At 50.5% G+C, this 26,660-nt stretch overlaps 1 protein-coding gene across 2 annotated transcripts; it reads right to left on the reverse strand.

Annotated features, from left to right (window-relative positions):
* Window positions 1-332: 332 nt before the first annotated feature.
* Window positions 333-23,339, reverse strand: LOC116911034 (sodium/potassium-transporting ATPase subunit alpha-2). Of its 2 annotated transcripts, none has more exons than XM_032914774.1 (23): window positions 23,196-23,339; window positions 18,955-19,059; window positions 18,706-18,765; window positions 16,605-16,808; window positions 16,103-16,216; window positions 15,756-15,890; window positions 14,604-14,721; window positions 12,810-13,078; window positions 11,796-11,994; window positions 11,562-11,671; window positions 11,243-11,377; window positions 10,359-10,548; window positions 9,998-10,173; window positions 6,304-6,440; window positions 5,704-5,854; window positions 5,440-5,608; window positions 5,084-5,238; window positions 4,633-4,756; window positions 4,307-4,452; window positions 3,985-4,115; window positions 1,850-1,917; window positions 1,579-1,670; window positions 333-527 (listed from the first exon to the last, which is right to left on the reverse strand). In XM_032914774.1, the coding sequence occupies exons 1-23, from the start codon at window positions 23,205-23,207 to the stop codon at window positions 447-449; spliced, it is 3,081 nt and encodes a 1,026-aa protein (XP_032770665.1). In that variant the 5' UTR covers window positions 23,208-23,339; the 3' UTR covers window positions 333-446. The 2 variants fall into 2 exon arrangements, with proteins under 2 accessions (XP_032770665.1, XP_032770666.1); XM_032914775.1 differs by having other exon boundaries at window positions 1,816-1,917.
* Between the last annotated feature and the right edge of the window lie 3,321 nt (window positions 23,340-26,660).

Genomic DNA, 26,660 nt, shown 5'->3' on the forward strand with positions numbered 1-26,660 from the left:
TTTTGTGTTTTCAAGGTGTAAGGGGAGGAGCAGGGGAAGACTCAGGCATGAAGGTGAGGAAGGCAAGAATGAGAAGAGGAGTGAACAGGGTGGTGGTGGTGGTGGTGGTGGTGGTGGTGGGTACTGGTGGTCTGAGAGGCTTTCCTCCAGGGTTAGACAGGATTAACCTTTGGGTGTTGATCTAATGCAGGTGAGGGTGAAGGACTGGGACACAGGGAGGGCTAGGGCGACCCCCGGTTCTTCAGAAAATGTAGACAATGTAGGAGAGTGGGACAGGAAGGATCTGAGGAGGCGACCTCAACATGCACTGTCTTAGGGTTCACAGCGGGACCTATGGAGAAGTTGGAGCAGTCTCCTCAAGTTTATTTACCCAAGCCTACCCTCTGAGTTCACGCCACCGTCGCTTCCTTGTGTCTCCCCAGCCCTTCCCTTCACCACAACACCCATCAGCCCCTCCAGAGCACCCCATCTCCCCTGTTCTTCCTTTTGTCGGTGAGCTCAGTAGTACGTCTCCTTCTCCACCCAGCCTGTTGGAGAGATGGGATAAAGATTGCAGCAGGAGCATAAAAAGAGGTAAAAGATCAACCCCACCTATGGCTTGAGTAGCTGGGGTTAGACCAGGGCTTGAATAGCTGAGGTTAGACCAGGGCTTGAATAGCTGAGGTCAGCGAGGAGAAGCCAGGAGAGTAGGGCAGAGGAAAAGGACAGCCCCCGGCCTGCTGGGTGGGCTATATATTTTTAACTGGGAGGGAGGGGACAAGTCTGTTTTCAGGGTAGACTTGTATTTCACTCAGTAGAGGCTGAAAATGCCTCCCAGGCTCTCCTGGAGGCAACTGTCCCACCGTGGCTACAAAGACTGACATCCTTACTATTTCTTTTAAAAATCAGTTTTCAGATTTTATGTGAAAATACCAAAGGTTTAGCTATTGGACCACTGAACACCAAACACTGTACGTGGGTCTGTGGTTTGCAGGCTATCCATTTCAACCCAGCAAATGCTCAATGATGTTTCTAGGGAAAACAAACTAAATTTTAGTTGATGCCTGGGAATCAGGAGCCCTGTGTTCGTAAGTAGATAAGTCACCTCTGGGCATCCTTTTTTATCATCAAGTGTATAGATGATTAGATGACCTTGAAGGTCCTTTCTATCCTGACAGTTAAAACCTGTGGTTCTAGAGCAGTAGTTCTTAACCTGTGGGTCATGACCTCTTTGGGGGTCAAATGACACTTTCACAGGTCAAACTAAAACTCGAAGGTCAAGACAAGCACTAGGCTAGGCCCAAAGGCCTCCCAAGGGCTGCTGTCTCACAGACATTTACATTACAATTCATAACAGTAACAAAATTGCAGTTATGAAGTAGCAACGGAAATAATTTACGGTTGGGGGCCACAACAACATGGGGAACTGTATTCAAGGGTCACACCGTCAGGAAGGCTGAGAACCACTGCTCTAGAGGAAAGTGGAGACCCTAAAGGGCCCTAAGTTAGATGGGATACAGGAAGAGGCCGGGGCGGGCGGTAGCTCAGGGCTGCTGGGACCTTAGGTCAGACAGACCTCTGCAGAGTGGACATGCTTACCCCCGGGGTACCGCCGCAGGATGAGCTTTCGGACTTCATCATAGATGAAGATGAGGAGACTGTAGGGAAAGGCACAGAACCACCACGTGACCCTGCAAGCAACGGAGGGAAGTGTCAGGACCTTCAGAGAGCGGCACAGTGTCACAAAGGTAGAATTAAAGTCATTCTTGGGTCCTAGAAGGAGCCCAAGATTTCTCTGCTGCTACCACTCCTTCGGTCACCTAGAGAGACACTCACTTGAGTGGGTACATTCGGAGGGCCACCCCCATACCCGGGCAGTAAGACAGGAAGGCAGCCAGAGCCGTCTCTTCTAGCAGCCCAAAAATCAGGATCTTGTTCCTAGAGAGACAGAGAAGGCAGCGTTGTGGGAGGATGTCTGGAGGGAGAGCTCCAGGGACTCCCCTGGGGGCAGAAGGGAAATGTGGGGAATCGGTCTTCATCCAAGTCCTTTTCAAACCTTTTCTCATGCTTTATGTAACCAAAGAAAACAAATGTTTTCTTCTGCTTGTTCTGTTCACCTCTGGTTACTGTCTATTTTATATACATATACATATACATATACATATAAATATATTCATTAAATAGTTATTTCTATGTAACTCTGTGCCAGAGAAATAGAAGTCAGCATTTAATATTGTTATTAAATATTAATATTGTTAATATAATACCCATAGACAACATATAATATTGTTATTGCTCTAGGCCCATGGACTGGGAAAATATCATCTTCCCAACAAGATGCTTTAAAAGCTGCTCCGGACAGAGCCCATGGATGTCTTCTGTTTCTCAGCATCTCCTTTGACCTGAGTGGTTGTTTATCACAGACACTGACTCAAGAGGCTATTTGGGAGAAACTGATCCCAGCCAATGCTTGCTCCCGTGTGACCACACAGGAGATGGTTACCATAGATTCTCTGCATCAGAATTCAAAAGCAGGACGGAGCCAAGTTCTGAGGGCAGTTTCTAGAGTCAGATCTGTCAACTCTATGGCTAGCTTCGTCCCTTCCTGACTTTGGGTGATTGATGAGTGCCTAATTTCTTGGAGCCGTGTGCTTGCTCTCTACGTATGGTAAGAGGAAGAGAAGACAAGTTTCCTTTGGTTACAAAAAGCGTGAGGCAGTGCCTGAGGAGGACATAGGAATGCGTCTCTCATTGCTCCTCTTCCACACGGCCCACATTTTAATTGATTTTTGCCTCCCAAATTATACTTGTTAGTGATGAATATATTAAAATATATTATAAATATTCATAGGTTCCAAGCAGAATTATGGATTAATATGCCATCACTGTCTTCTTGGGGACTGTCTAAGGATGACCCACTAGGAAACCTGGCAGATTCTTGTAAGTAAAAGCATATCTCTTTTTGAAATGTTGCGAAGAGTATGTCTGAGGACTGTTAGTGGGCTGAGACAGAAGGTGAGGCCTGGGTACTCTGAGGCTGCCTCTGGCGAGGTGGGTTTGTGGGTCTCAGTGCTTCTTCCTGTGCTTAGCCAGAGTCATATTGTTTCGTTCCTATCTGCCTCTCTGTGGACTGACTTAATCAGTTTGGCTCTGTCTCTACCTTCCTGCGTCTCCCACATGCTTCCTTACGAATGTCTCCTACAGGACTGGGCCTAATTTCTTAGATTCCCTGGGACAAAACATGGGGAATGGTGGCCTTTCTTTATTGTAGAAAAAAAAAAAAAAAAAAAGAGCCTGGCCCTTTCAGTATTCTGCCACTCTCTGTGTTAAAATCACAAGTGGTCGAGGTGACAGATGTACCCACGATAGGCTGCCTACTGCAGTGTGGGGTGGAGAGACCAACCCAGACAGCCCTGATCAGCAGCTCATCAGCTTAACCATTTAACCTCGGGGAACTTCTTGCCCACACAGTGTACAATGGTACCCACCTGGAGGAGCCATTGTGAGATTAGTGAGACACTTGATTCACTCCCTAGTATACGGTGCCACACTGTAGGAAGGCCTGAGTATGCCCCTGGGCAGATGCAGCACACGACACGAGTGCTATAAACCCAGCTACCTGCCAAGTGTTGGTGTGGAGTACAGGAGGCTTGACCCAGAACTGGGGAGAGGATGTGGCTAGGTGCCATTTTAGTAGGGAATGGAAGAGGAAGGAAGAAGGGTGAGAAGAAAAGGAGGAAGATGAATGTGAAGGTAGGAAACAATAACAAAGTAACTCTCGGAGCAATGTTACAACTCAGTAGAAAGAGTCTTGCCATTCCGTCCTCATTTTTGGTCTGTTTCAAACACAGCCATGGTTAAGTACTTATTACAACCAGACACTTCCTTAGCAAACCTGAGCCCTGGCAGCTAAGGTGAGCTGGCGTTGGAGTCCTGGCCTACGCGGGTTGGTGACCACGTGTACAGGACTCTGCCTGGTAGGGCCTCATCGTGGTAGGTGCTCACTTCATGCCCTGCTGGAACACCGAGTTGCGCCGGGTCTTGCAAATGATGAGGTCAGCCCACTGCACAACCACGATGCTGGCAAAGAAGGCCGTGTGGCATGTGAACTCCACCACCTTCCGCTGCTCATAGGTCTGGGCAGAAGAGAGGCAGGAGAAGGTAAAGTGTGAGAGGAAGGCATGGTGCCAGGAAAGAGCATGCTTTAGGCGGTTGTTAAACCCGGCACGTGACCGTCTTCTACCCCCAGGCTGCTCCTAGCCAATTCCTGCCAGGGCCTCGGCCCCATCCCTACTTATTAGCACCACGCTTGCACAGCCCCACTCACCCACTCTTGTCCATAGCTGTCCTCCAGGTCGTTGGTAGTCCGATCGTCCCAGTCAAGGCGGATCCCAAGTAGCCTCGATGGCAGGAAGCCGTTCTCTGCCAGTATTACAAAGTAGGTGAAGAAGCCGCCCAGAGCCTGGATCATGCCTGGAAGTAGTGTAAGCAAAAGGTAGGACCTGAGTAGAGAAAGGAGAGGGAAAGGGACATCCCTTGGGGACAGAGGTGGAGCCGGACTCTTTCCTGAAACGTCACTCATCTCTCTCAGGAACTAGAAGCAGCCTTTGGTGGTGGTGGTGATGGGGTTTACCCTCCCAAGCCCTGGCGCACCGATCTGTCCGTAAGCCATGCTGATAAGCCTCTCGTTCACCAGCTTGTCCGTCTGGGAGTTCCGTGGCTGCCTCTTCATGATGTCGCTCTCAGCCGCTTCGTATGCTAATGAGATGGCAGGAACCTGTACACACGGGACATGGGGAGGAGAAGGTATCTGAAGAGCTCTGTGAAACCGCTCAGTGAAGCGCCAACAGAAATCAGTACACTGGTATTTAAGATCCTGTTATCACGAGGGACATAGCTTAGGGGTGCTTGTCTAGCATTGAGTGAGTCTTGGGTTCAATCCCCGGTACTGCAGTGTGGTGGAGAGGAACTTCCTATTTCCCTCCAGGCCTGTGAAGATCTGCTGTCTACTGGTCAGGGTCTGGTCAGATGCCCTGGTGCTGCTCACCCCACCCCTATTCTGTGGGACTGCCTGGTCTGGCTCGACTCCGCCCTCTGTCCTCACCATGTCTGTGCCCAGGTCGATGCACAGGATGGTCACGGTGCCCAGGGGGAGGGGGATGTTGGCAATGATGAACAGCAGGAAGGGGGTGATCTCAGGGATGTTGCTGGTCAGGGTGTACGCGATGGACTTCTTCAGGTTGTCAAAGATCAGGCGCCCTGTGGAGAGGTTCTGAGGGCATCAGGGAGATGAGAGGGACCCTCCCCACCCCAGCCCCTGGACTGTGGCTGGCTGCTCGATTTTCTAAGAGGAAGGTTTAAAACCCGAAGCAGCCTGGAGTCTTAGAGTGAAAGTCAGAGGAAGCAGAAGGTCTGGCTTCAGACATCCTGGATGTCACACAGCCCACACCGCTTTCTCACCCTCCTCCACGCCCGTCACAATGGAGGCAAAGTTGTCGTCGAGAAGGATCATGTCAGCCGCCTGCTTAGAGACATCAGAGCCAGAGATGCCCATGGCAATGCCGATGTCAGCCTTCTTCAGCGCGGGGGAGTCGTTCACCCCGTCACCAGTCACTGCCACGATGGCTCCCTGGCATGGGGAAGACACCAGAGGTCCTTGAGAAGAGTCCTCGTCTGTCTGGCTCCTGACTTTGCCCTGTCTCTGCCTCTTGCTGTCTTGCTCACCTGCCTCTGACAGCCCTCCACAATGATGAGCTTCTGCTGAGGGGAGGTCCGGGCAAACACGATCTCCGTGTGGTCCCTGAGGATCTCATCCAGCTGCTCTGACGTCATGTCCTTCAGGTCTGAGCCGTGCACTACACAAGCCTTGGCTTCTCTGGAGGGTAGGGGCAAAATATCTGACCATCTACGCTCAGGCCGGTCCTGTTCCCCCTCCCTGCCCGCTGTGTGCCTGAGTTTCCCGGGAGGTGGGACTCCATCTTGCTTCTGTGCTCCCTTCTGTGAAGCCGAGTCCTGCTATTTCTCTGATTGGAGACATCCTACCCATGCAAGCATAAGGCCCTGTTTGCTAGGCAGGACCTATCCCTATAGCAACCCTGCAGTGTGGACAGCATCTTAATCTCATAACTGAGAAAATGGAAGTTCAGGGCTGCAAGATGTTTCCAAGGTGACACAGCCTGAGCACAAGCTTGTCTGAGGAACCAGCTGTTGGGCTGTTAAAGGAAAAACCTTAGTCTACGGGTCCCAGAGATGCTCAAGGGACACCCCGGGCCTCCCTGGGAGGTGATGTGTTGGCCAGCGATGGGGTCTTTGTAATGGCCTCACCTGGGATTGACTTGGCTGACAGGAATGTTGAGCCTGGCTGCAATGTCTTCCACAGTCTCGTTACCCTCTGATATGATGCCCACACCTTTGGCAATGGCCTTGGCTGTGATAGGGTGATCCCCAGTCACCATGATCACCTGATAGGAAGGAGAAGGCAGAAAGAGAAAGCTATGTTGGTTTCTCCCTCCCCATTCCTCTCTCCAAATTATGTCAAGATAAACTACTAGGGGTGTGTGTGTGTGTGTGTGTGTGTGTGTGTGTGTGTGTGTGTGTGTGTGTGTTTGGCAGTAAGGGCAAGAGAAAGAACAAACTGGGTTCAGAGGGACAGCCAAAAAAAAAAAAAAAAAAAAAACCATCTATGGCAGATTGACAGGTTAATGACGGTCCCTTGGCAGAGGAGAGTCTGTGTTCTTCCCCAACCCTGTCTGTCTGTCTGTCTGTCACTTGCTTGCTTACTCTATGTTCCCCATCCCCTCTCTCTCCTCCAGTCTCTGTAGGACAAGATCTTGAGGTATGCAGCCCACACCAGCCTCAGACTCCCAGGATCCTCTTGCCCACGACTGTCAAGTGCTGGGATTATGTGTGTACAGTGAGGGTCCTGCCTGAGTTGTCTGGGAGGCTGCTTCAGGAGTTTGGCTACGTGGATATGAGACAGTCAGAGCTGGCCAGGCGCTCCTTTTTATCAGCTTCCTTCCTCCTCTTCCTTCTTCTATTACTTTATGTGTATAGAGGTGTTTTGTCCGTCTGTATGTCTGTGTACTATGTACGTGCCTGGTGCCCTTGGAGGCCAGAAGAGGGTCCTCTGAAAGAACTGTCAGTGAGTGCTCATAACGGTTGAGCTACCTCGCTACCAAAAAAGGTTTGGTTTCCCCAGTGTCTCCAGCGGTCACTGCAGCAGTGCAGTGAGTAGAGCAGGGCTAAGATGGCGACAGTGTCCAACCGCTGACACGCTCGTCTGCTTCCAACTGTCCTGCATAGTGTGGGGGGAGGCAAGGCGTGCCTTCGCCGGGATAATTAATGTTTTCTTACTGTTGCACAATACATGGAGTGGGATGAGAAGGGCGTATGCCTGGAAAGAGGCTATTATCAGCATAAAGTGAGCCAAGCTAGAAGAGGACAGATTTGCATATGTGGGCTTGTAGAAGTCCCACAGATCTGAAGCAAGACACACATCTTCAGGCCCCACTGCCTTCTCTCCCACCCCCTATTATTAACCTGAAACTACCCCCAAAGTACCTTCCTACTGAAAAACAAGAGTCTCTTCAAACCTCATTGTCCTTGACTCCCTAATACATCGAAACCCTTCACTCTCTTGGTTTCTGCACCTCCTTCGTCTCTGCCCCAGTTGTATCCCCCATTCTATTGCGTGCTCACTCAGCTTCCTCAGGGTGGCAGAATGGAGCAAGTCCTGGCTTGGGACAGGAGCATTTCCCAGCTGTTGGAACTTAGAGGAGCCAGTTTTCTGTTTCAGCACAATGGAGGGGGTGGTCCACAATCATCCCAGGCTGGCTTTATGTAGACAATAAATGTTAGCTGCATTTTACTGCCCCATCACCCTCCCTTCTCTTTCTCCACTTCCTCAGAAATGTCGGTGGACCTAGGGTCTCACTCCTTGACTCCTGTTTGCTTCCTGAACAGTGTAATAAAATACTCTAATAAACCTTTAGTCTCTACTCATGTGCTAATGAGATTTAAATCTCCAGTCCTGACCTCCTTTCTTGAACTCTAAACTATATTCCTGTCTCTAGATGCTCATTCCCCCTCCCCACCCCTTAGAAATGCTTCAAGCTTAAGGTCCAAGCTGAGATACTCAGTTCTCCCAGCTCACCCTCCGGCTCCTCCCTCCTCTTAGAACCATCTGTTCTACCCATTCTGTCCCGTTCTCTCCCATAGCTTTGCACCTCATGCTCACCAACTTCTCAAAATGCTTCTCAAATGCAACTCTGTGTCTCCTTTCCCTGTCTCGCTGTCGTGTTCAGATCCTCATCTTGGCCTGGGCTACTGTACATCTTCAATCTGTCTTAATCTGTCTCCCTGTTTCCCTGACTTCAGCTCTTGCCCAAATCTAGTTCGTCCTCCTTCAAGCTATCTCTGTGACATCTATGGCCTTCTGTGGCACACAAGTCTGGCATTTAAAGGAAATCCTTCCAACTGGCCCTGACCCAGTGTCTCAGTCCTAATTCCCAGGAGTCCCCCATCGTCTCTCCCCCTGCTGACCTGCACACCCCTGAGAGTGTGGGCACATCTGGGTACATACTGTTCTTGCTCCCCTTCCTTTCGAGCCTACTGAATCTTCATCAGCCTTCAAGGCCCAGGTCAAATATCATCCCCTCTGCTAATCCCTGTCTGGTTCTCTGAGGCGGAATTAACAGTTCCCAGTTGGTTTTCCACAGAGCCCTTGCCCAGCCGCTGTGCCATTTCTCATCATGCCGAGAGGCACCTGACTGGGCAGAAGGAGGATGGCTCCCAGACAAGCCAACTGGGCATCCTATTCCCATCTCACCTCTTACGACATTTCTATTTCGGGCAAGCTATTTACCAACTCTGAGTTTCTCTGTGTTTGTTTTTCAGTGGGGGTAATAATGCCTATTTTCCATACTGAGTTCTAATTGTATTCAACACACACACACACACACACACACACACACACACACACACACACACACACACAGCACTGAGTCTTCCTGGTGTGATGGTTAAGAAACAGACTGCCTAAAAAAACAAAAAAACAAAAAAAACAAAAAGAAACAGACTGCCTAGTTTCAAATTCTGACTTAGTAACTTACTAGCTAGGTGGTCTCGGGCTTGCTACTCTGTGCCTCAATTTCTCTCTCTGTGACAGGGAGATGCTGGTGCTTACTCAGAAGACAGCCATGCCCAGTGCTTAAGAGTAGTGTCTGAGGCATGTAAAAAGTTAAAATGACTTACTATTGGGCATCTAACCAATTGTGACTGTTCTGTGATGTGCTTAGAAGCATCTGTCCCCCACCCAGAGAGATCTTGAGCTCAGTTTCTACTCATCTTTGTATCCTCTGTGGGATACCGAGACTTTGCTTTTGGGGGGCAGGCTGAGTTGCATTGTTTAAAAAAAAATTGTAACAGTGATGGGACCAGAATTGGTGACCAGAGAAAGAGGATGTCAAAGATGCCTGATGAATATCGGAAAGCAGTAAAACCAAACAAATAGAATAGAAGAGAGTAGTCGGTGATAAATGACTGACTGCACTTGGACAAGGATTCAGTGGCAGAAGAGGGGGGATCGTGGGTGAGAGAGGAGAATATGAAGTGCTGAGAGGAGCCCATTGGGGTAGACAAGAGCTTACTAGTCCCATTCCAAATGGACAGACTGAGCAGTAATGGGGCAGTCAGATAACTAAGTATCCATGCCAGGAGTGTTGACTGGTGCTTTGAATGAGGTGGGGAGGGAGGGGGCCCATGCAGATGGGGCAGTGAGCTGAGCTAGATGCTAGGCATGCGCAAAAGACAGAAATGAGCGCTCTTGTCAGGCATGCGCCTCTCCCTGCAGATGGATAACTCCTCTGGGTCAGTGGGAAGGAGGCCACCAGGAGCCTGTGTCTCCTCAGGACACAGCAGCTGCAGTCGCTTGACCTCTGGCACCAGGCATACAAGGACACGGGTGTGTGTGTGTGTGTGTGTGTGTGTGTGTGTGTGTGTGTAGGAAGGAGGCCAGTACCTTGATGCCCGCACTTCTGCACTTGCCCACAGCATCTGGCACAGCTGCTCTGGGGGGATCAATCATAGACATGAGCCCCACAAAGCAGAGCTTCTCTGTGGGAAAGTTCAGCTCATCCGTGTCAAATTTGAAGCCCCGAGGGAACTTTCCAGAAGGCAGGTTCAGCTGACAGAAGCCTGAGGAGGAGCAAGAGGGAGGAGTGAGAGCAGCAGAGTGAATGGCTGCCTGGCAACTAGAGACACCACCAAGGCTAGAGACACCACCAAGGCTAGAGACACCACCAAGGCTAGAGACACCACCAAGGCTGGAGACACCACCAGGCTCCACCTTCTCAGCCCTGCTCCTCCTTCTGCCTCCTCACCCAGCACTCGCTCCCCGAGTCCTCCCAGCTCCATGTAGGCGTTTTGAAAGGCATCTTGCATCTCCTTGTCAAGAGGGATCTCCTTGCCCTGTACCAGGATGGTAGAGCATCGGTCCAGGATGCGCTCCGGGGCACCTTTCATCACCAGCACATGGCTCTGGGGGCTGTCTTCCCTCTCATGGATGGAAAGCTGGAGAAGAGAAAGGCAGTTACCAGGGGGAGCCATATAACCTTGGTGGCTCTGTTGCTTAGCCCAGGGTCGGATAGCAGCTGCTTTGAAGGAAACCTTCCTTAATAACATAACTCTCATCCATCAAAGACTGTCAACAAAGGAGAAACTCTGTGTGTGTGTGTGTGTGTGGGGTATTTGCTTATCATCCAGAGTCTTAAAATCCATGGTGTTCTATGGAGTCACTTCCGTAGAACAGTGACTCATTCAACAAATAGTCATTAGGATCAGCTGGGATAGGCGCTGTGCTAGGGGGAGGATGGCTTTCACTAGCGTCCCCTAGTCTCCAATGACAGGGGGACTTTCCCTCCATGGTGCATGCAGAATAGACCTGAGGCTATTCTTGGCACAAAGAAGATGTGTCTAAAGGCTGAGGAGTGCAGCGTTACGGAAGTGCGCGTTAGTCATGCGGATGGCAGTGTTGAAGGACCATGGCCTGTAGATGGGGTCTATGTGAAGAAGAGAAGGTGCTAAGCTGTGTGAGGTAAGGTTTGCCTGTTAGAGAGTGATGCGGTCGGGCCAGCTAGGACTGAGGTGGGAGAGCATGTCCCTCAGACATACCCCGTCCCTTCTTTCCGCTATTGAGTCTCTGTTCACCCACTCTCCCCGCTTTCGTCCCCCATTTTCTCGCTCTGTCCCAGGAGCCCAGCCAGACCTGATATTTGTTGGTAGAGTTGAAGGGAATTTCTGCCACCTTGGGATTCCTGTCCCTCATCTTCCTCACTGAGCCACAGGACAACTCGATGCACTTGAGCAGAGCTGACTCAGAGGCGTCACCGGCTGTGTCCCGCTGCCAGAAGAAGAGGGAGTTCAGTGTCAGGGTGGGGGAGGGGAGGGAATGGAGGATGGAGGAGACAGAGCACCAGTTGAGGTCACCAAGGCAGCTAGGGGATGTGAGAGGAAAGCTGGGTATCTGCAAGGGGACTTGGGAAACATCCCTCTAACACATCTGCACTCTCTGGCTGGCCCCCTACCTTAGACACGGAGATGTTCTCCTGCCCAGCCTTGAAGACGGCACGATTGCAGAGACCAGCGATCCGAGACAGGGCTGTCCACGTCGGGGACCGCTTGTCAAAAGTGGCCCCTGGCAAGAAAGGAGGGAGAAGCTTGGCTCTCCATTAGAGAGTTTTCACACCCTGGTCTCCCTCTTCCGCGAGGGCCCTCAGGACCATCCACTTCCCTTCACCCTTTCCGGAGCACCCAATCACCAGACTGATCTTCAGTGGTGTCAGCCTCATGGATCTGGTTGTCAAACCACATGTGAGCCACCGTCATGCGGTTCTGGGTGAGGGTGCCCGTCTTGTCCGAGCAGATGGTGGACGTGGAGCCCAGCGTCTCCACCGCCTCCAGGTTCTTCACCAGGCAGTTCTTGCGAGCCATGCGCTTGGCTGTCAGCGTCAGGCACACCTGAGACACAGAGAGGAGAATTAGAGTGGCCAAATCGAGAGTGACAGCTGTCTATGACTTTCCCCATTCTGAAGCTCTAATCCTTTTCCATTAATTCCACTCAAAAGATTGTGTGGGACCTAGCAAGAAACAGTGGCAGGTCAACTTTAGGCGTGTTAAATAGGTTCTTAGGGATATCAGTGGTAAATGTCTGGAAGAAAGTTGACGATAACTGACTCCAGGACAGATACAGAGATGTGACAACCACCCACATGGAAGGGACAACAGAAACTGTGGAAGAAAATGGGTTTCTCTGAGGGCAGCAAGGAAGAAAGGAGAGGCTGGGGCTTGACAGCCACTGAGCTGCTGTGAGGGCAGAGGACGGGAGAACCAGGGTGGTGACACATCACAGCGGCTGATGAAGGACAGAGGACAAGAAGGTGGGACAGAAGTATTCATTTCAGCAGCAGAGTTAAGGATGAGAACCGAGAAATGTCAGTGGATTTGCTAGTTAGTCACCGGTGACCTTTGAAAGAGTCTTTATAGCACACGAGACAGGATGAACCCCAGACTGCATTGGGAGACAAGCGCACAGATGGTGAGGGACACGGCCGTGACAAGCCCCCAAAGAGAAATCAAATGCTCAGCTACAGCTCAACCCCCAAGTTTTCATCTTAAGACTCCGAGGCGTGCCCTGAACCATTTCTGTGTACAGCGTCCGCGATGTGACTGCAGGGACCTGAAGAGAAGAACATTGCTGAGAAGCAATAAGCCACTGTCTGCATCGAATAGGGAGAAGGCCAGAGACACTGAAGGCATCAGCCTCACCCACTCACAGTAACAGTGGCCAAGAGCCCTTCGGGGACGTTGGCTACGATGATGCCGATGAGGAAGATGACAGCCTCCAGCCAGCTGTAGCCCAGGATGAGCGACAGAACGAAGAAGGAGACCCCCAGGAACACGGCCACCCCCGTGATCAGCTGAATGAAATGCTCGATCTCCATGGCTATCGGCGTCTGTCCCACCTCTAGGCCAGAGGCAAGAGTGGCTATGCGGCCCATCACCGTCCGGTCACCTGTGGCGATCACAATGCCCCTGGCAGTGCCTGCCATGAAGAAAAGAGCAGAGGATGAGTGCCCCGGACTCGCCGGTGACTGACATCTCCTCACGCTTTCTAAGGAAACAAAACCATCACAAAGTAAATGAGTCAAAGGTTCGAACCCTGGAGGCCACTTTTAGTAAACAGGGCATGGACCTCCCTGCCTAGACCACCATTCTTAGGTTTAATACAGTGGCGAATTGTTTTCTTTTATATTTGAGCCTGAGGAGACATCTTGCAAGTATTACTGAAGTTCAAATTGAAGAGATTCAATAAATGAAATAAAAATTGCTCACAACATTTCAGCAAATCAATTTTATACTAGGTATATTTTTCCAAAGCATATTACAAACAGAAGTAAATTACTTATTGGTTTTTAAGATTTTCTTGGGCCAGAAAGATGGTTCAGTGTGTTAGGGCTTCTACCTGCCAAACCTGATGACCCAGGTTGGAACCAAGTTCTGCAGGTCCTCCACATGTACACTGTGACGTGAGTGTGCTCACTTACACAGACACACACACAGACACACACACACACACACACTTATGAAAGATTTTTCAATTAGAAAAACTAAGACCTTCTCACTAAAATAACCTTTTAGCCTACATATTTATATCTACGTATTTATTCTATATATTTATAATCTATAAAATAATCTTGTGATTATCTAAAATATGTGACATTATAAGGGTCTTTGGGAAAGGAAGTGTGGTACCCTGGGGACAGCATGCATGTTGAAGTCAGCCAAATCTGGGTTCAGATGCCATCGGAACTCCTACTTAGGAGTCAGTAGTCAAGTGGGCTGTAACTATCGCCTGCCACACAGCTGGCGTGGATGTGACTTGCATTCTTTCCTTGTCCTCCCTTCAGAGCTAGTCGCTGCATAAGCAATAAGGATACCTTATCTGACCTTTCAAATGCCTTCAGTTATGGGAAAGGCATGACAAATCAGAATCGCAGCACATTAAACATTTAGGAAATTTAATGTGTAGTGACTTTTATTGTAATTCCGATTCTCTGACGGAAGGAAATAAGCCCAAAGAACCAATGTATTGAGGAGAAGGAGGGCCAGGGAAGGCCTGGAATGCAAGAGGGTATTCCTTATCACCTCTGTGGTCCAGGCACACCTCTCTCTCCTACCATCTCTTACCCCTGGATTCCTTCCCAGAGTCGGCCCTGACTCAGCTCACTGGCTGGTCCAGAACCACCAACTAGAAGACCTCACTTGACCTCCATGCTCCTAACAGTTGGGTGAGGGGGCATCTTGACTCACCATCTGAGGGATTTGTAGAAGGCTTTCAGTCTGGAGATCAACAGAACTGAGAGCTTCTTGTAGAGAGGTGACTTCCAGCAGAGTCAGTCTGCCCTTGGCCAATGCCCTGCTCTCCAAAGATGACTATAGCAACATTCAGGGCCCTGTCCCCTCAACCTTTATATGGGGCTTTAGCCAAATAAGTACAGTTTCAGGAGTCAGCCCCTTCCCTGTGCTGCGCTGGAATGAGGAGTTTTCTCGGGAGGCTAGCTCCTCACCTTCCACGCAGTTGGTAGAGAAGAAACAGATATTGCGGGTCTCCAAGGGATTCTCATGGGTGAACTCAGGGGACCGGGTCTGGGGCTCCGACTCCCCTGTCAGGGATGAGTTATCCACCTGAGGAGGGAGATGTGAGGTCATTAAACTGGCGGCAGCACTTTGTGCACACAGCTGCCTCCTGAGCCAGGTTCAGCTCCCCTCAATCTTCATGACAAGAGGGACAAAATTACACTTGCCCTCATCACATATTTATGACATTACTCAGCTATCACCCCGACTTGGGTATGGATGACTGAGTCTTCCTGCCTTTTTTTTTTTAAATGTCTTTGAGTTATTTACTTAACCCACAAGGCCTTTGTTTGTTCACCTGTAAAGTGGGGGGATGTTAGCAGGGTCACTGCATTGCACAACTCAAGAGACACCACCAAGGCTGTCTGTGAAAATGCTGCCTCCCAGGGTTATCGGGCTGCAACAGATAGCAGCCTTTGTAATTATGTCCCCTTTTCCCAGACACCTATGTAGCCAGGCTGGGTGGACCTTGAACCAATCTCCATCTTCCTGACTCTACCCTCCGCCTGTGGAGGGTTGAGATCGTAGGTGTGATCCATCACATCCAACTTCTTCACCTTTCTTTCCTTAAATTTTATTTATTAGGAAGGGGTCTCTGTAGCCCAGGCTGGCCTGGAATCTCTCAGAGTGAAATTAGATAGTGTAGGTAAAGGCTTCTATCATGGAAATGGTATTCAATATAGAATAGCTATAAAGTGGCCAGGTCAAAGAAATCCCAGGACATAGAGAATTCCTAATAGATACATAGAGGTAGCATGTAGCCATCATATGCTGGAAGACCTTGATGTTTGCAATTGGGGTTTTTTTTTAACTTTTTTTTAAAAAGATTTGCTTATTTATTTATTTATTTATTTATTTTATGTATACAAGTGCACTGTAGCTGTCTTTACACACACCAGAAGAGGGCATCAGTTTCCACCACCATGTGGTTGCTGGGAATTGAACTCAGGACCTCTGGAAGAGCAGCCAGTGCTCCTAACCTCTGAGCCATCTCTCCAGCCCCTTTTTTTAACTTTTAAACTTTCACGTGGACCTCTCTTAACTGTACAGACTCAACCCCTTGCTCCAGGTGACCTCCTCACCTTGCAACCGTGGGAAGAGATGATCCGGAGGTCAGCGGGGACACGGTCTCCACCCTTCACTTCCACCAGGTCTCCCACGACCACCTCCTCTGCATTGATCTGCATCTTCTCTCCCTCTCGGATGACCAGAGCTTGCTGTGGAAAGGCCAAGAGCCTGTCACAAATTGTTCATTTCTACCTTTACTCTCCAAGAAGAAACCCCCACATCTCATAGCAACAAAACTGGGTTCTGGCACGGAGAGCTGACAAGGGTATTTCTGCCCGCCTCAGACCACAAGACAGAAAGAGATGGACCATCTCAGAAACCTTATGTCCCAACTTGGATGGAGCCAGTCCCTGCCATCTACCTGAGGCACCATGTTCTTGAAGGAGTCCATAATCTTGGAGCTTTTGGCTTCCTGGTAGTAGGAGAAGCAGCCAGTGACGATAACTACAGCTGCTAGCACGATACCTAGATATAACTGGTAAGGAGAGAGCGAGTTTGAAAGACCTGCCATTTGTCACCTCCAGGGGTGGGTGACATTTGGGATGAGCACCCCTAGTCTTCTAACCCACAATTCCTAGCATGAAAGGGACAAAGAAGGGAGTTCCTATGGCTCTGGCTTTTCTAGGAGTGACGACCCAGGGATACAGACCAGCCTATTAGTGGAAGGAATATGGCGGACTGTCTCTCTCATTGCTGACCACATGTGTTGGAGGGTGCCTCATGGGTCTGTACAGAAGCCTCAATTCTCTTCAGCCTGAGGTACTGGGCCAGCAATCTTGTTTTCTGGACCCTCCCATCACCTTATTTGGGATTGAGGGGGGGCAGGGCCGTGAACCAATCCAGGGGTCAGGTGCTGGGCTCACATTGTCGTTGGATGGTTCGTCCTCCATGGCGGCCAGGATACCATAGGCTAAGAAGCAGAGAAGTGCCCCAATCCACAGCAGGATAGAGAAGCCCCCAAAAAGCTGACGACAGAACTTGACCCACTCAGGAGTTGTAGGGGGTGGAGTGAGGGCATTGGGTCCGTCTCTAGCCAGAATATCCTGAGCTCGCTGGTTGGTGAGGCCCTGGGGAGTGAGGAAAGGTGTAGGGGTGGTCATAAGAAACAAACCCAACCCTCATCACACCTCTGGGCATCTTGGAGAATGATATTCCGCTGGAGGGAGAAACATCTTCCTTGGTCGGAAGGGGTGGGACCATCACCAGGGACCACACAGAGAAACTGGTGTCCATAATGAGACCAGGGCCATGAAGGCTAAAATGGACTCCCACTGTGGCTCCACCTTGGTTATTCTTGGGTTGAAAGATGTTTTTGTTGGGACAGCATGCATAAGCACACCGGAAAGATTCCTTGTCTGACCACCCTCCTTTCTTCCTGCAGATCCTTCCTTTCTCCAGGGCTCCGGAAAAAGCCCCACAGCTTTGACCCTGAGTGTCACGCAGTTTTGGCAACCACCTATTACGTTTTAAAGAAAGCCTAGCCAGGTTCACTAGATTAAAGGCCTCTTTCTGGATCCAGGTAATCTTCCATGTTTGATTCTAGAGGGGTGCTTACTATATTGCCCTGGAATTCTGTTTGTATGGTTTTGTCTTTGAAATGTTTGCTACTGACTTCGAGCAGGAACCATGTGTTACTGATCTTCATGTCGCACATTCACCGACTTTACGTGTGAGCCTTGAGCTTCAACTGCATGCCTGGCACTGGAAGGCTCTCCAGACAAGCAAGATCAACAAAGTACCCACCCACAATCTAAAGAGGAAACCACAGTGACAACTATACAATGTTGCCAGAGAGTGGAAAACGTGTCACAGAAAATAAAGTAAGGTTAAAGAAGGGAGCATAGCAGTTTAAGCAAAGAGACAGAAAGGAGTGGGTCAAGGATATTGACCATAAAATTTTGTATCTTTTGTTTTTTTGAGACAAGGTATTGTTCTAGCTTGGAAGTTACTTTATAGCCCAAACTGGCCTTGGACTTGCCGCTAGCTTGAACAATGTTTTTGTTTGAGCCATGATCTCAATAGCTTGTCTACCATGGTCTTGAGCTCTTGGACTCAAGTGTTCCTTCTGTTTTAGCCTCCTAAGTACCTAAGACTACAGTTGACCACCATAGCCCTTGGAAGATAACTTTTTACACTAAGGGTTGAATTTAGGGCATCACACGAGCTACACAGCACCCTACCATTTTACTACATCCGGAGCCCTCTTCGATTTTATGACAGGGACTCTTAAGTTGTCTGCCCCAGCCTTGAACTTGCAATCTTCCCTGCTTGGTCTCCTAAGTAGTTGGGGTAATAGGTGTGCACCAGAACACCTAGCTTTGAGAAACAATTTTTAAAAATTCTTAAGGATGAGCTCGGCAATCTGATGTGTGGCTTGCATTTGTTATATAATCCAGCTCATCCAAGGACAGCTTGTGGTCATCTGGGGAAGGAGAAATGGAGGCACTTTGGGAAAGGAAACTGAGCACATTTGGAGGCAGGGAGAGCATGGGCCTGGGTACAGATCCAGCAAGTCATTCTCCCTTCCTGAGTCTCCTTGCTTTACTAAGCGGGCTGACAGTGCCTGACAGAGCTATGGTGAGGATTAAAGAAATGTCTCCACTGCATCTTATTACAGAGCCAATGATGTAGCAGGAGCCAGCAAGTACTATAACAACAGGGATGAGTCACCTTGCTGGTCCGTGCCTGTCATCTCTGAGAGCAGTTGCTTGAGGAGGAGCACAGAGCCGTGCCAGGGTCTGGGGCCCTGGGTTCTAAGGAATTCTAGATTCCAGATGCATGGGGAAAGAGGGGGAAGCAGGGGTCCAAAGTCTACTTCTGGCCTTGCCACCAACTAATCCCATGACCGTAGGTAAGTCTCTCCTCTCTGGGCTGCTTCCCTCACTTGCAAAGAGCATTGTGTTCTAGTTTTGGGGATTTCCCTCCTGAAGCTGCCTGCCTCTCTCACCTCGTGGCTCCACTCACCTTGGACAGATCCACTTGGTATTTTCGGCCCAGCTCATCCAAGGACAGCTTGTGGTCATCCTGGGGAAGGGGAAATGGAGACAGTTTTGGAAAGGAGCTAGGCACACTTCTGGGCACAGGGTTACGTGGGGAGCACGGGCCTGGGTACAGAGCTCCTTTGGGTGCTCATGGCTGCTGGTGTGTGACTACCAGAGCAGGGCTGCTGCTCCATATCATAGCCCTGTGATCTGAAAGCACTGTGGTCCTCACCATGGCAACCTCCTTCTTCAGCTCATCGAGCTCCTTCTCTTTCTGTTTCTTCTTGCCACCCCCATTCTCCGCAGTGGTGGCGGCAGGCGAGTACTCACGCCCTGCCTGCAAAAGAAAGGGAGGGCACAGATAATCAGGGAGACTGGGGGGAGCCTGTTCACACCAGCCATCCAGGGTGTCATACCATTAGAAGCAGCACACATTTTGAAAAAGATCATCCTATGTGATTTGAGGGGACTCTGGGTGGGGAGAGGGTTGTGTTGATGGGTGGGGTATCCTGTAGGGAGGTCTGTCTTTAGAGAGAAGGACTGGGTAGAGTTAAAAGTCCCAGCAAGGCACGAGAAGAAGCAGGCTTGGTGGTGGAAATGGACTAGGTAGAGATGATGGGCTGAGAAGCTATGAGTGACAGATTCAAGTATGTTTGTAAAATGGGAGCCCAAGGTATTCTGGGAACCCTCACCAGCCTGCTGGGCAGGCTTGCCCGGGATGGGACAGAGGCAACTTCAAAGCATAACTGAGTTCCCTCTGTCAAGAAATATATATGAGAGTAAATAGAGACAGAAGTCATATAAGTCAGGGTCAGCCTTGGGGATCTGTCCAGGTCAGCTCAATGTTTTTAAGAGTAATCTTCTGAGGCCCCTGTTTGCCCTTCTTTTCAGGGCCACTGTAGGTTTTCAGGATCACATGGAAGTTTCTTTGGGGAGAAGGTGAGGATTCTTCATTCAAATGGAGACAGCCTTGGAGCAAGGGGTTAAGCAGGGGCTAGGAAAGGCCTGGTGTTATGGTTAGTGGACAAAATACCATCGTCTCTCTCCGTGTCCCTCCACCTCCCTCAGGAGACTGGGGATAGCTGGTCCCTCCGGCTCTTCTATGGGCCTTAAAGGCTACACTGAGCTTTTAGGAGTGGGTTTTGATGCTGTGGTTATGATTTGTGTTTTCCATAAAGAATGAACGAATACCTGGTAGAAAGGAGAGTCAGTGGGGGTGAGGGGGTTGCTTGTTTATTTTGTTTTTCAAGATTATGTATTTGGGGGGTGTTTTTGTTTTTAGTCGGGTATTTTTTTTAAGCAGCTTTTCGGCTAACAGCAAAGGTGAGTGGAAAGTAGAGGAAGTTCTCATGAATCTTCCACCCATGGACACCCTCCCTCCGCATCGGCATCCCACATCCTTAGAGTGATACATTGTTTCAGCACCATCTCCCAGTGGGCGGGGCTGACACTCTCGTAGTGAGTGTATGTTCTAGGGGCAAATGCAGATCAGTATGGACCTGCCATTTCACCAGCATGTGGCTGTGGTCCTCTGAGTCCTTGGTACTCCAGAATAGCATCAGAGCCATCTGGGGGTTATGGCAGCTGCTGTGATCATAAGGAATCTTTAGCTTAACACCCTGAGTAATAGAATTCTGTCCAGTGAAATCCGGAGCAATGCTGGGCATGGGACATACAATACAAGGTGGGCACTTGTTTCAGGATGCAGTGCTCTTGGAGACTGTGTGACTCAGACACGCTCCATTTAGAAAAGAAGACCGACCCGTCATGCTTTCGTCTCTATCTGAAATACCCATGATGCAATCTGGTCTTGAGCTTCTGAAGGCCAAGCATCTTGGGGGAAGCTGAAATGGTCATCCAAAGGAGTTGAGAAGAGCTCAGAAGTATTTCTACCTCTCCCTTCCCCGGGGGATGCAAGAGGCTTCATTAAGTTGGGTAAATTGAAATGTTTCGCCCTCTACCACGCTTGGTGAGGCTGGCTGATGAGAGGATAGGAAGCCACCAAGGGATTGAATTTGAGAAAGCATCTGGATAGACTTCAGTGTGGTCCTTGGGGGCCCGAGAGGTAGGAGGCTTGGGGTAGAGGCCGAACAGCAGAGCCCAGGGAAGCCTCTGCACATTTGATATTAAATAGGAGACGTTAAAATGAGAGTCAAATGCCACTTAGGGAGCCGGGACTGGTGATGTGTACATCTGTATCCCATAATACCGATGGAGGTAGAGGCAGGCAAATTGGAAGTTGGAGTCCAGCCTGGGCTACATAGTAAGATCCTGTCTCAAACAAACAAATACATGTGCTGGCCCTTACATGTCGGTGTGTCAGAGTTGTGGCTGAGCTAAATAACTCCATGTGGCCCTTTCTCTTCCCAGCTCCCACCCTGTTCTCCCACAAGTGCAAAGCTGCCCTTCCCCCCTCCTCCTGTCCTGGCAAGGACCTCAGACTCCATGGCCAGGAGCCTGCAGAGATTTGGGGCCAGTGGCTGCCCAGGGAAGAAAGAAAGAGGAAGTGGGGACCCCTCTCTCCCCCTCTGGCCTCCCCTCCCTCCCTTAGCACAAGGCCCTCTCTCTGGTTCTTCAATGCTGCAGGAGAACAGAGAGTTCTTTTTCAGACTGGGACAAAGTGGGGGTAGCTGGAAACCAGCCAGTGCTCCCCCCACCCCCACCTCAGCCTCTGGAGGAGGCTTGGCTCCCTCCCACCACTGTGATTCCTTCCCCCAGCTCCCACGCTGCCCTTTGCTGCCACAGAGCCATGGACTGGAAGGAAGGTGAAGCAGACCACGGAGTGGAGCGTGGGGAGTGGGGTTGTTCTCCGCAGGGCTTTCCTTGTAGGTAGGACCCTGAGCTCCCAGACTTAACCCAGCTTTTCACACCGCACACAGCCGCTAGGTTAGGGATGCCACAGGTTCTGGACCCAGCAAGGGGACTAGGGGAGAATTCTGAATGGGGAAGTCAAGGTCAAATTACTTTCCAAGTAGATAGAACTCTGTGAGCTGGGTCCACCTTACTCTAAGGTAGAGAGAGGAGGGTGGAGGAGTGTCTGCTCTTTCTCTCTACTTAGATGGAGGTAGGGTTTGCCTGACCTGATTGGCTCTGGCCTCTCAGAGGTTCTGCCCCTCAGCTGGATCTGCTCTTTCTATGGGGAGCAGGAAAGATATTGCTGGCGGTCCCAGGACAGTGTGGCTTCTTTTAATTAAGCCTCTTCCTCAGGGAAACCCATTGACCATAGAGAGTTCCTGAGGGTGGGCTCACAGCCCTCACCTTACCCTCCACCACCCATGACCCTGTATGCTCAAAGGCTCTTTCTTCATTTGCAAATTCGCCTTCTGAGAACATGCTGTTGTGAGGCTGTGGACACATGCACACACACACACACACACACACACACACACACACACACACACACACACACACACAGATGCACGTATGCTTGGGAGCGCAACACTCTTCTATTTCCAGTTCCCACCCCAGCTCTGGACCCCTGGTGTCCAGGATCAGAGTTTTTCCCAGCTGTTCGGCTTAGTGCAACAACATGTCCTTGCCTGACTCTTCCTTGGACCCAGAAGTTGGCCCACAGCCCCCCTGTGGCACTGTCTTCCTCACATTTTGCAATGGCCTGTCAAGCCCTTTCCCTCCGTGCCCTCCGTTCCCTCCAAGCCAGTGTTCCACAGAAGGAAGGCTGCCAAGCACAGTATGTAAAGGGATCGGGGTCCCTTTGCTTCATATGGGAATTTCATTTCTAAGAATCGGGAAGCCTTGTTCTCGCTCGCCCAGACATGACTGTTAATCTTTTCATTGGCAGATCCATTGCTTCAGAATGCCATGGGCAGGGGCAGTTCTCAGCAGCCTTTGGAAAGGTCCCCAAAGCCTATGGCCTGGAGCCCAGGACAGTGTTGCTGGGGACATCTGGAGGGGTGCTGGGGTGAGGGCTGGGGATACATCTTTGCTCCGTCTCTCCCAGCTGACTCTGACATGCCCTGCTCTGAGAGCTGGTGTAACGAACTGCTAGGTGGCCCCAGGAGTGTGGTGTTCCACAGCTCCTTCCCGACCCCAGGCTGGCCCCTGTGCTCTTGGGCTAAGGACCTCAGAGCAATAGATATTTTCAGTGGGTAACAAGGGCAGCAGCGAACGAACAATGCCAAAGTCCCTTCAGCTGGGAAGCTAGGAGCTGTGGAGAAAGAGGAGGGATCTGGGGAGAGAAGATGAGGGGGTGGAGAGCGGGGGAGGTCTGGAAGGGCACTTGGGTGGTTTCTGGGCTCCTTGTGGGAGAGGCAGAGAGCAGGGTGGCTGCAGAACCTGACAGTCTTTAGGTTCTTGAGCACCATGGAATGAATCCACATGCATGTGAAGTCGGGAGACCAGTTCCAAGTTCAAACCATCCCACGCAGTTCAGTCAGCGTCTCTCACCCTCTCTCCACATCCCATTTCTACTCCACCCTCCAGAGAGTGGCCCCTGATCTTGGGGAAGATACTCACCCCACGACCCATCTTGGGGCAGAGTGGCTGAGGGGACCTAGGCTGGAAAGGTCACCAGGAGGATCCCAAGACCACACCGCCTGTCTGGGGCAGCTGGAGACCCTGGCAGACAGGCAGAGAGAGCCAGAGCAACAGGGTAGCTTTAAATAGGTCCCTCTCCCCCTCACTCCCGCCTTCCCCTTCTGGGGAAAGAAACGTTTGTTGAAACTGGATCCCTGAGGACTCCTCCCCTCCCGCCCCTTTAGCAACTGGCCCAGCTGATGGTCCTGTTTTGTCCCTGGTGTGCCCCCCCCCCCAGCTCCTCATCCCATGGCAGCTACAACCAAGAGAGAAGCAAAGGGAAAGGATTAGGGAGGGGGGAGCAGGAAAAAAACGAGAAGTGGCCCCTTGAAAGCTAACAGCTCAGGGTCCTAGGACTAACCGCCTATAGTTCTAGGTGAGGAAGCAAGGCTTTAAGAATTCAGCAATCTTAGTGGATAAGACAGAATCTCGCCAACCTCACATCCAAGCTCCCAGAGGAAGCAACAGCCTGCTCTGTCTGCTGTAGAGGCTGCAAGGACGTTGTGACCAAGAAAGAATTAGAACACAGATGACTCTTATATTTGAAGCTCCTTGCAGGGACCAAAGCCTGGAGGTGCTGAGCCAGGCAAGTCGGACTTGCTGCCCTCTGGCTGCTTCATATACCACCCCGCCCCACAATAGCTGTGAATTTGGCCCAACACATCCTAAACTTATTTCAAACATTGATACTTTGTAACTTTATAGCAATTTTTTGTTTGTTTGTTTGTTTGTTTTTCGACACAGGTTTTCTCTGTGTAGTCTTGGCTGTCCTGGAACTTGCTCTATAGATCAGGCTGGCCTCAAATTCAGAGATCTGCCTGCCTCTGCTGGGATTAAATGAGTGCACCACCACCTTCCAGCGTGATCTTTTTTTGTTTGTTTGTTTTTGTTTTGTTTTGTTTTTGTTTTTGATGGTGTGATTATACAGTTGTCCAGTGTGGTTTGTAGATGATGTGAATGTTGTAGATGGCAACATTGTGACACACCTGCAACCCAGAGAAGGCTACAAGAGTCTCAGCAAGACAGGTAGAAGCAGTTGGGAAGGTAAATGACAGAAGATATGAAAAGCCAGGAAGGCAGCTCTAGTCCAGCAACGCAGGCATTTGGAAGCATCTTTGCGTTCTGTATGTGGAACAGATGAACCTCCCCTTCACTGCTACAGAGGAGCTCGGGGTGAGTCTGCATCCGGAGGTTGGTGAATGGTATGAGAAGTCAAATCTGGGAGGTGTGGCATTTCTAAGGAGCGTGTGGAAGTCATTATCTCCTCAGATACCAAGGCTGTGGGCTAGAAAGAACAAGGACTTCCTCAGTTCCTTCTGGGAGGAAAGGGACAGGCAGACTCCACTATGAGAGACCTGTGTAATGACGTGGGAGATCCCAGAAGTTGGCCTGGGGAGCGAGAGGGGGCTTCACCTCCAGCTGCAAAGGCGTCTTCAACATTGTTCTCAATAGAAACAGGAAGGGAACAGATAACTTGTGACCGGGCCACCTGCTCCCGTGCTGCTATCGGTCATTTGAGGAAGAGCAGAAGGGGGTTGGGGACAGAGAGAAGACTTCTGCCCCCATCTACCAGGAGCAGTTAGAGGACAAGGTTCTTCTGCAGCGTCCCCATTTCTCTAGGCACAGAGATGGCGTGAGTGGATACCCGCTGAGCAGGGGCTGGTCTGAGAACCCTGACTGGGAAGGAGGAGGGAGGGAACGGGGCTCTGGCAGGAGGCCTAGGTACCCGCTGGTTTGGCTGGCTGGGTTGAGCCCCCTCTGGCCCCGGAGGGAGCTCCCTGTAGAGGGATTATGGACCTCTTGTTCAGGAAATCTACTCTCAGAGCACAGGGCTCACATCTGAATTCCCTAAATAACTGGCCACCTCCGGCTCTGCCGCTGAGATTTTTCCATTACAGGCATCAGAGGGTCAGCTCCTACCTGCCCCTACTGCTTCCTCCTGGGCTTAGGCAGGAAGGATGGGCCGTATAAGCACGCTTGGATTCTCTCATGGTCTGCGGTCTGTTCCAGGCTCTGACTTGGGTCTGGAGTAGAGGCGACAGGGAAATCATGAGAGGGAATAAACACAGTCCCTTATGTAAAGCTAGGAAAGAAGGTTCTAGAAGATTTATCCAAAGGCTACTGGAGCTGTGGGGTTTATGGGTGAATAAATGATCCCTTGGGGTTTAGGGGACATCTATAGGCCTGGGCTAGAGTTTCTGAATGATCTCCCTAGCCTCTTCAAGATAGAAGGTAAGACAGAAGAGAGACACAAGGCTCTGAGCTCCTGTGCTTGTCCCCCCTCCTCCCTGCTGGCACCTTCCAGAGTTGTCCAGTCCTTCCCACGTCCTGGATCTGCTGTCTGTAGCCAGGCTCAGTAACGGAAAGGGTTGTGCCCTTCCTCTGCTTGCAAAGCCTGCTAGGGCTCCCTGCCATGCCCTGCATTTGGGTGACCACAGTCCCAAGGACACTGTGCTTGAGTGCTTGAGCCGCAACAAGTGAGACAGTAGACAGAGCACCAATAGCCGGCTTCCCTCCACCTTCCCTGACCACTCCCTTCGTGGATGTCGGGTAGTCTGTCTCAGACCCCAGATCACAGTGGAGAGAGACATCTGGCCCTTTAACCTCGGTACCCAGGTACCTGGGGTTCCAGACTCAAACAGAGAGACCTGAGTGCAGAAGGTGAGAAGGCAGGAAACTCAGAGTAGAAAGAGGTCACAAGGGACCAAATGGAAAAGGCCAGAGCCATGTTTGGTTGGCAGAGATCTGAGAAGTAAGAACGTGTATACAGAGGGTAGGGAGAGAGAGAGAGAGAGAGAGAGAGAGAGAGAGAGAGAGAGAGAGAGAGAGAGAGAGAGAGAGAAGGGAATATGTACTATCGTGGGGGTGGGGTGCTAGATATGACCGAAGGGGACGCTCGTGTCTGGAATTCTGTGAGTAGGAATGTACCAAGTTCGAAGTCCAAAGGAGCTTCAGTCTGGACAAGTGGCTCAGTTAGGTCACTTCCTAGGAAACACGGAAACCTGGCTTCTATCCCAAATGCCCCTAACCTGAGGGCTGTAAACATGCTTATAATACCAGTACTTGGCAGGTAGAGGCAGGAGGATCACCCTAAGCTACATAGTAAGTGTGAGAAGTCAACTCAGACAGGATGAGAGAGCCTGTCCCCCCACCTTTAAGTTGACGGGGACAGGGGGCACTGCGTGCTTGGATGTGTGCTCCATCTATTACAAATTAGTCGCCTGCATAGGAGTGTGTAGTGTGCACGTGTCCGTGTGCAGGCATTCACGTGTGCTACAGAGAAAGCTGTGCATTACTGTGGGTGTACGTGAGAGTCCATGGGAGAGTGTGTAAGGGGGAGGGTGGGCGCTCAGCTGCAGATGGACTCCTAAAGGAAACAGTTTTGTTTCCTAAGTGACTGGCCTC

The sequence above is a fragment of the Rattus rattus genome, chromosome 10 (assembly GCF_011064425.1).
Source record: "Rattus rattus isolate New Zealand chromosome 10, Rrattus_CSIRO_v1, whole genome shotgun sequence".
Lineage (NCBI taxonomy): Eukaryota > Metazoa > Chordata > Mammalia > Rodentia > Muridae > Rattus > Rattus rattus.

Bases quoted from the DNA above. Each gene is read 5' to 3' on its own strand.
- LOC116911034 (XM_032914774.1), bottom strand. The intron at 5,855-6,303 runs GTGAGGCCATTA...CCTACCCTCCAG, and splicing joins GTCAGCCAAGTCAATCCCAG to AGAAGCCAAGGCTTGTGTAG. The intron at 5,239-5,439 runs GTGAGAAAGCGG...ACCTCTCCACAG, and splicing joins TGTGACGGGCGTGGAGGAGG to GGCGCCTGATCTTTGACAAC.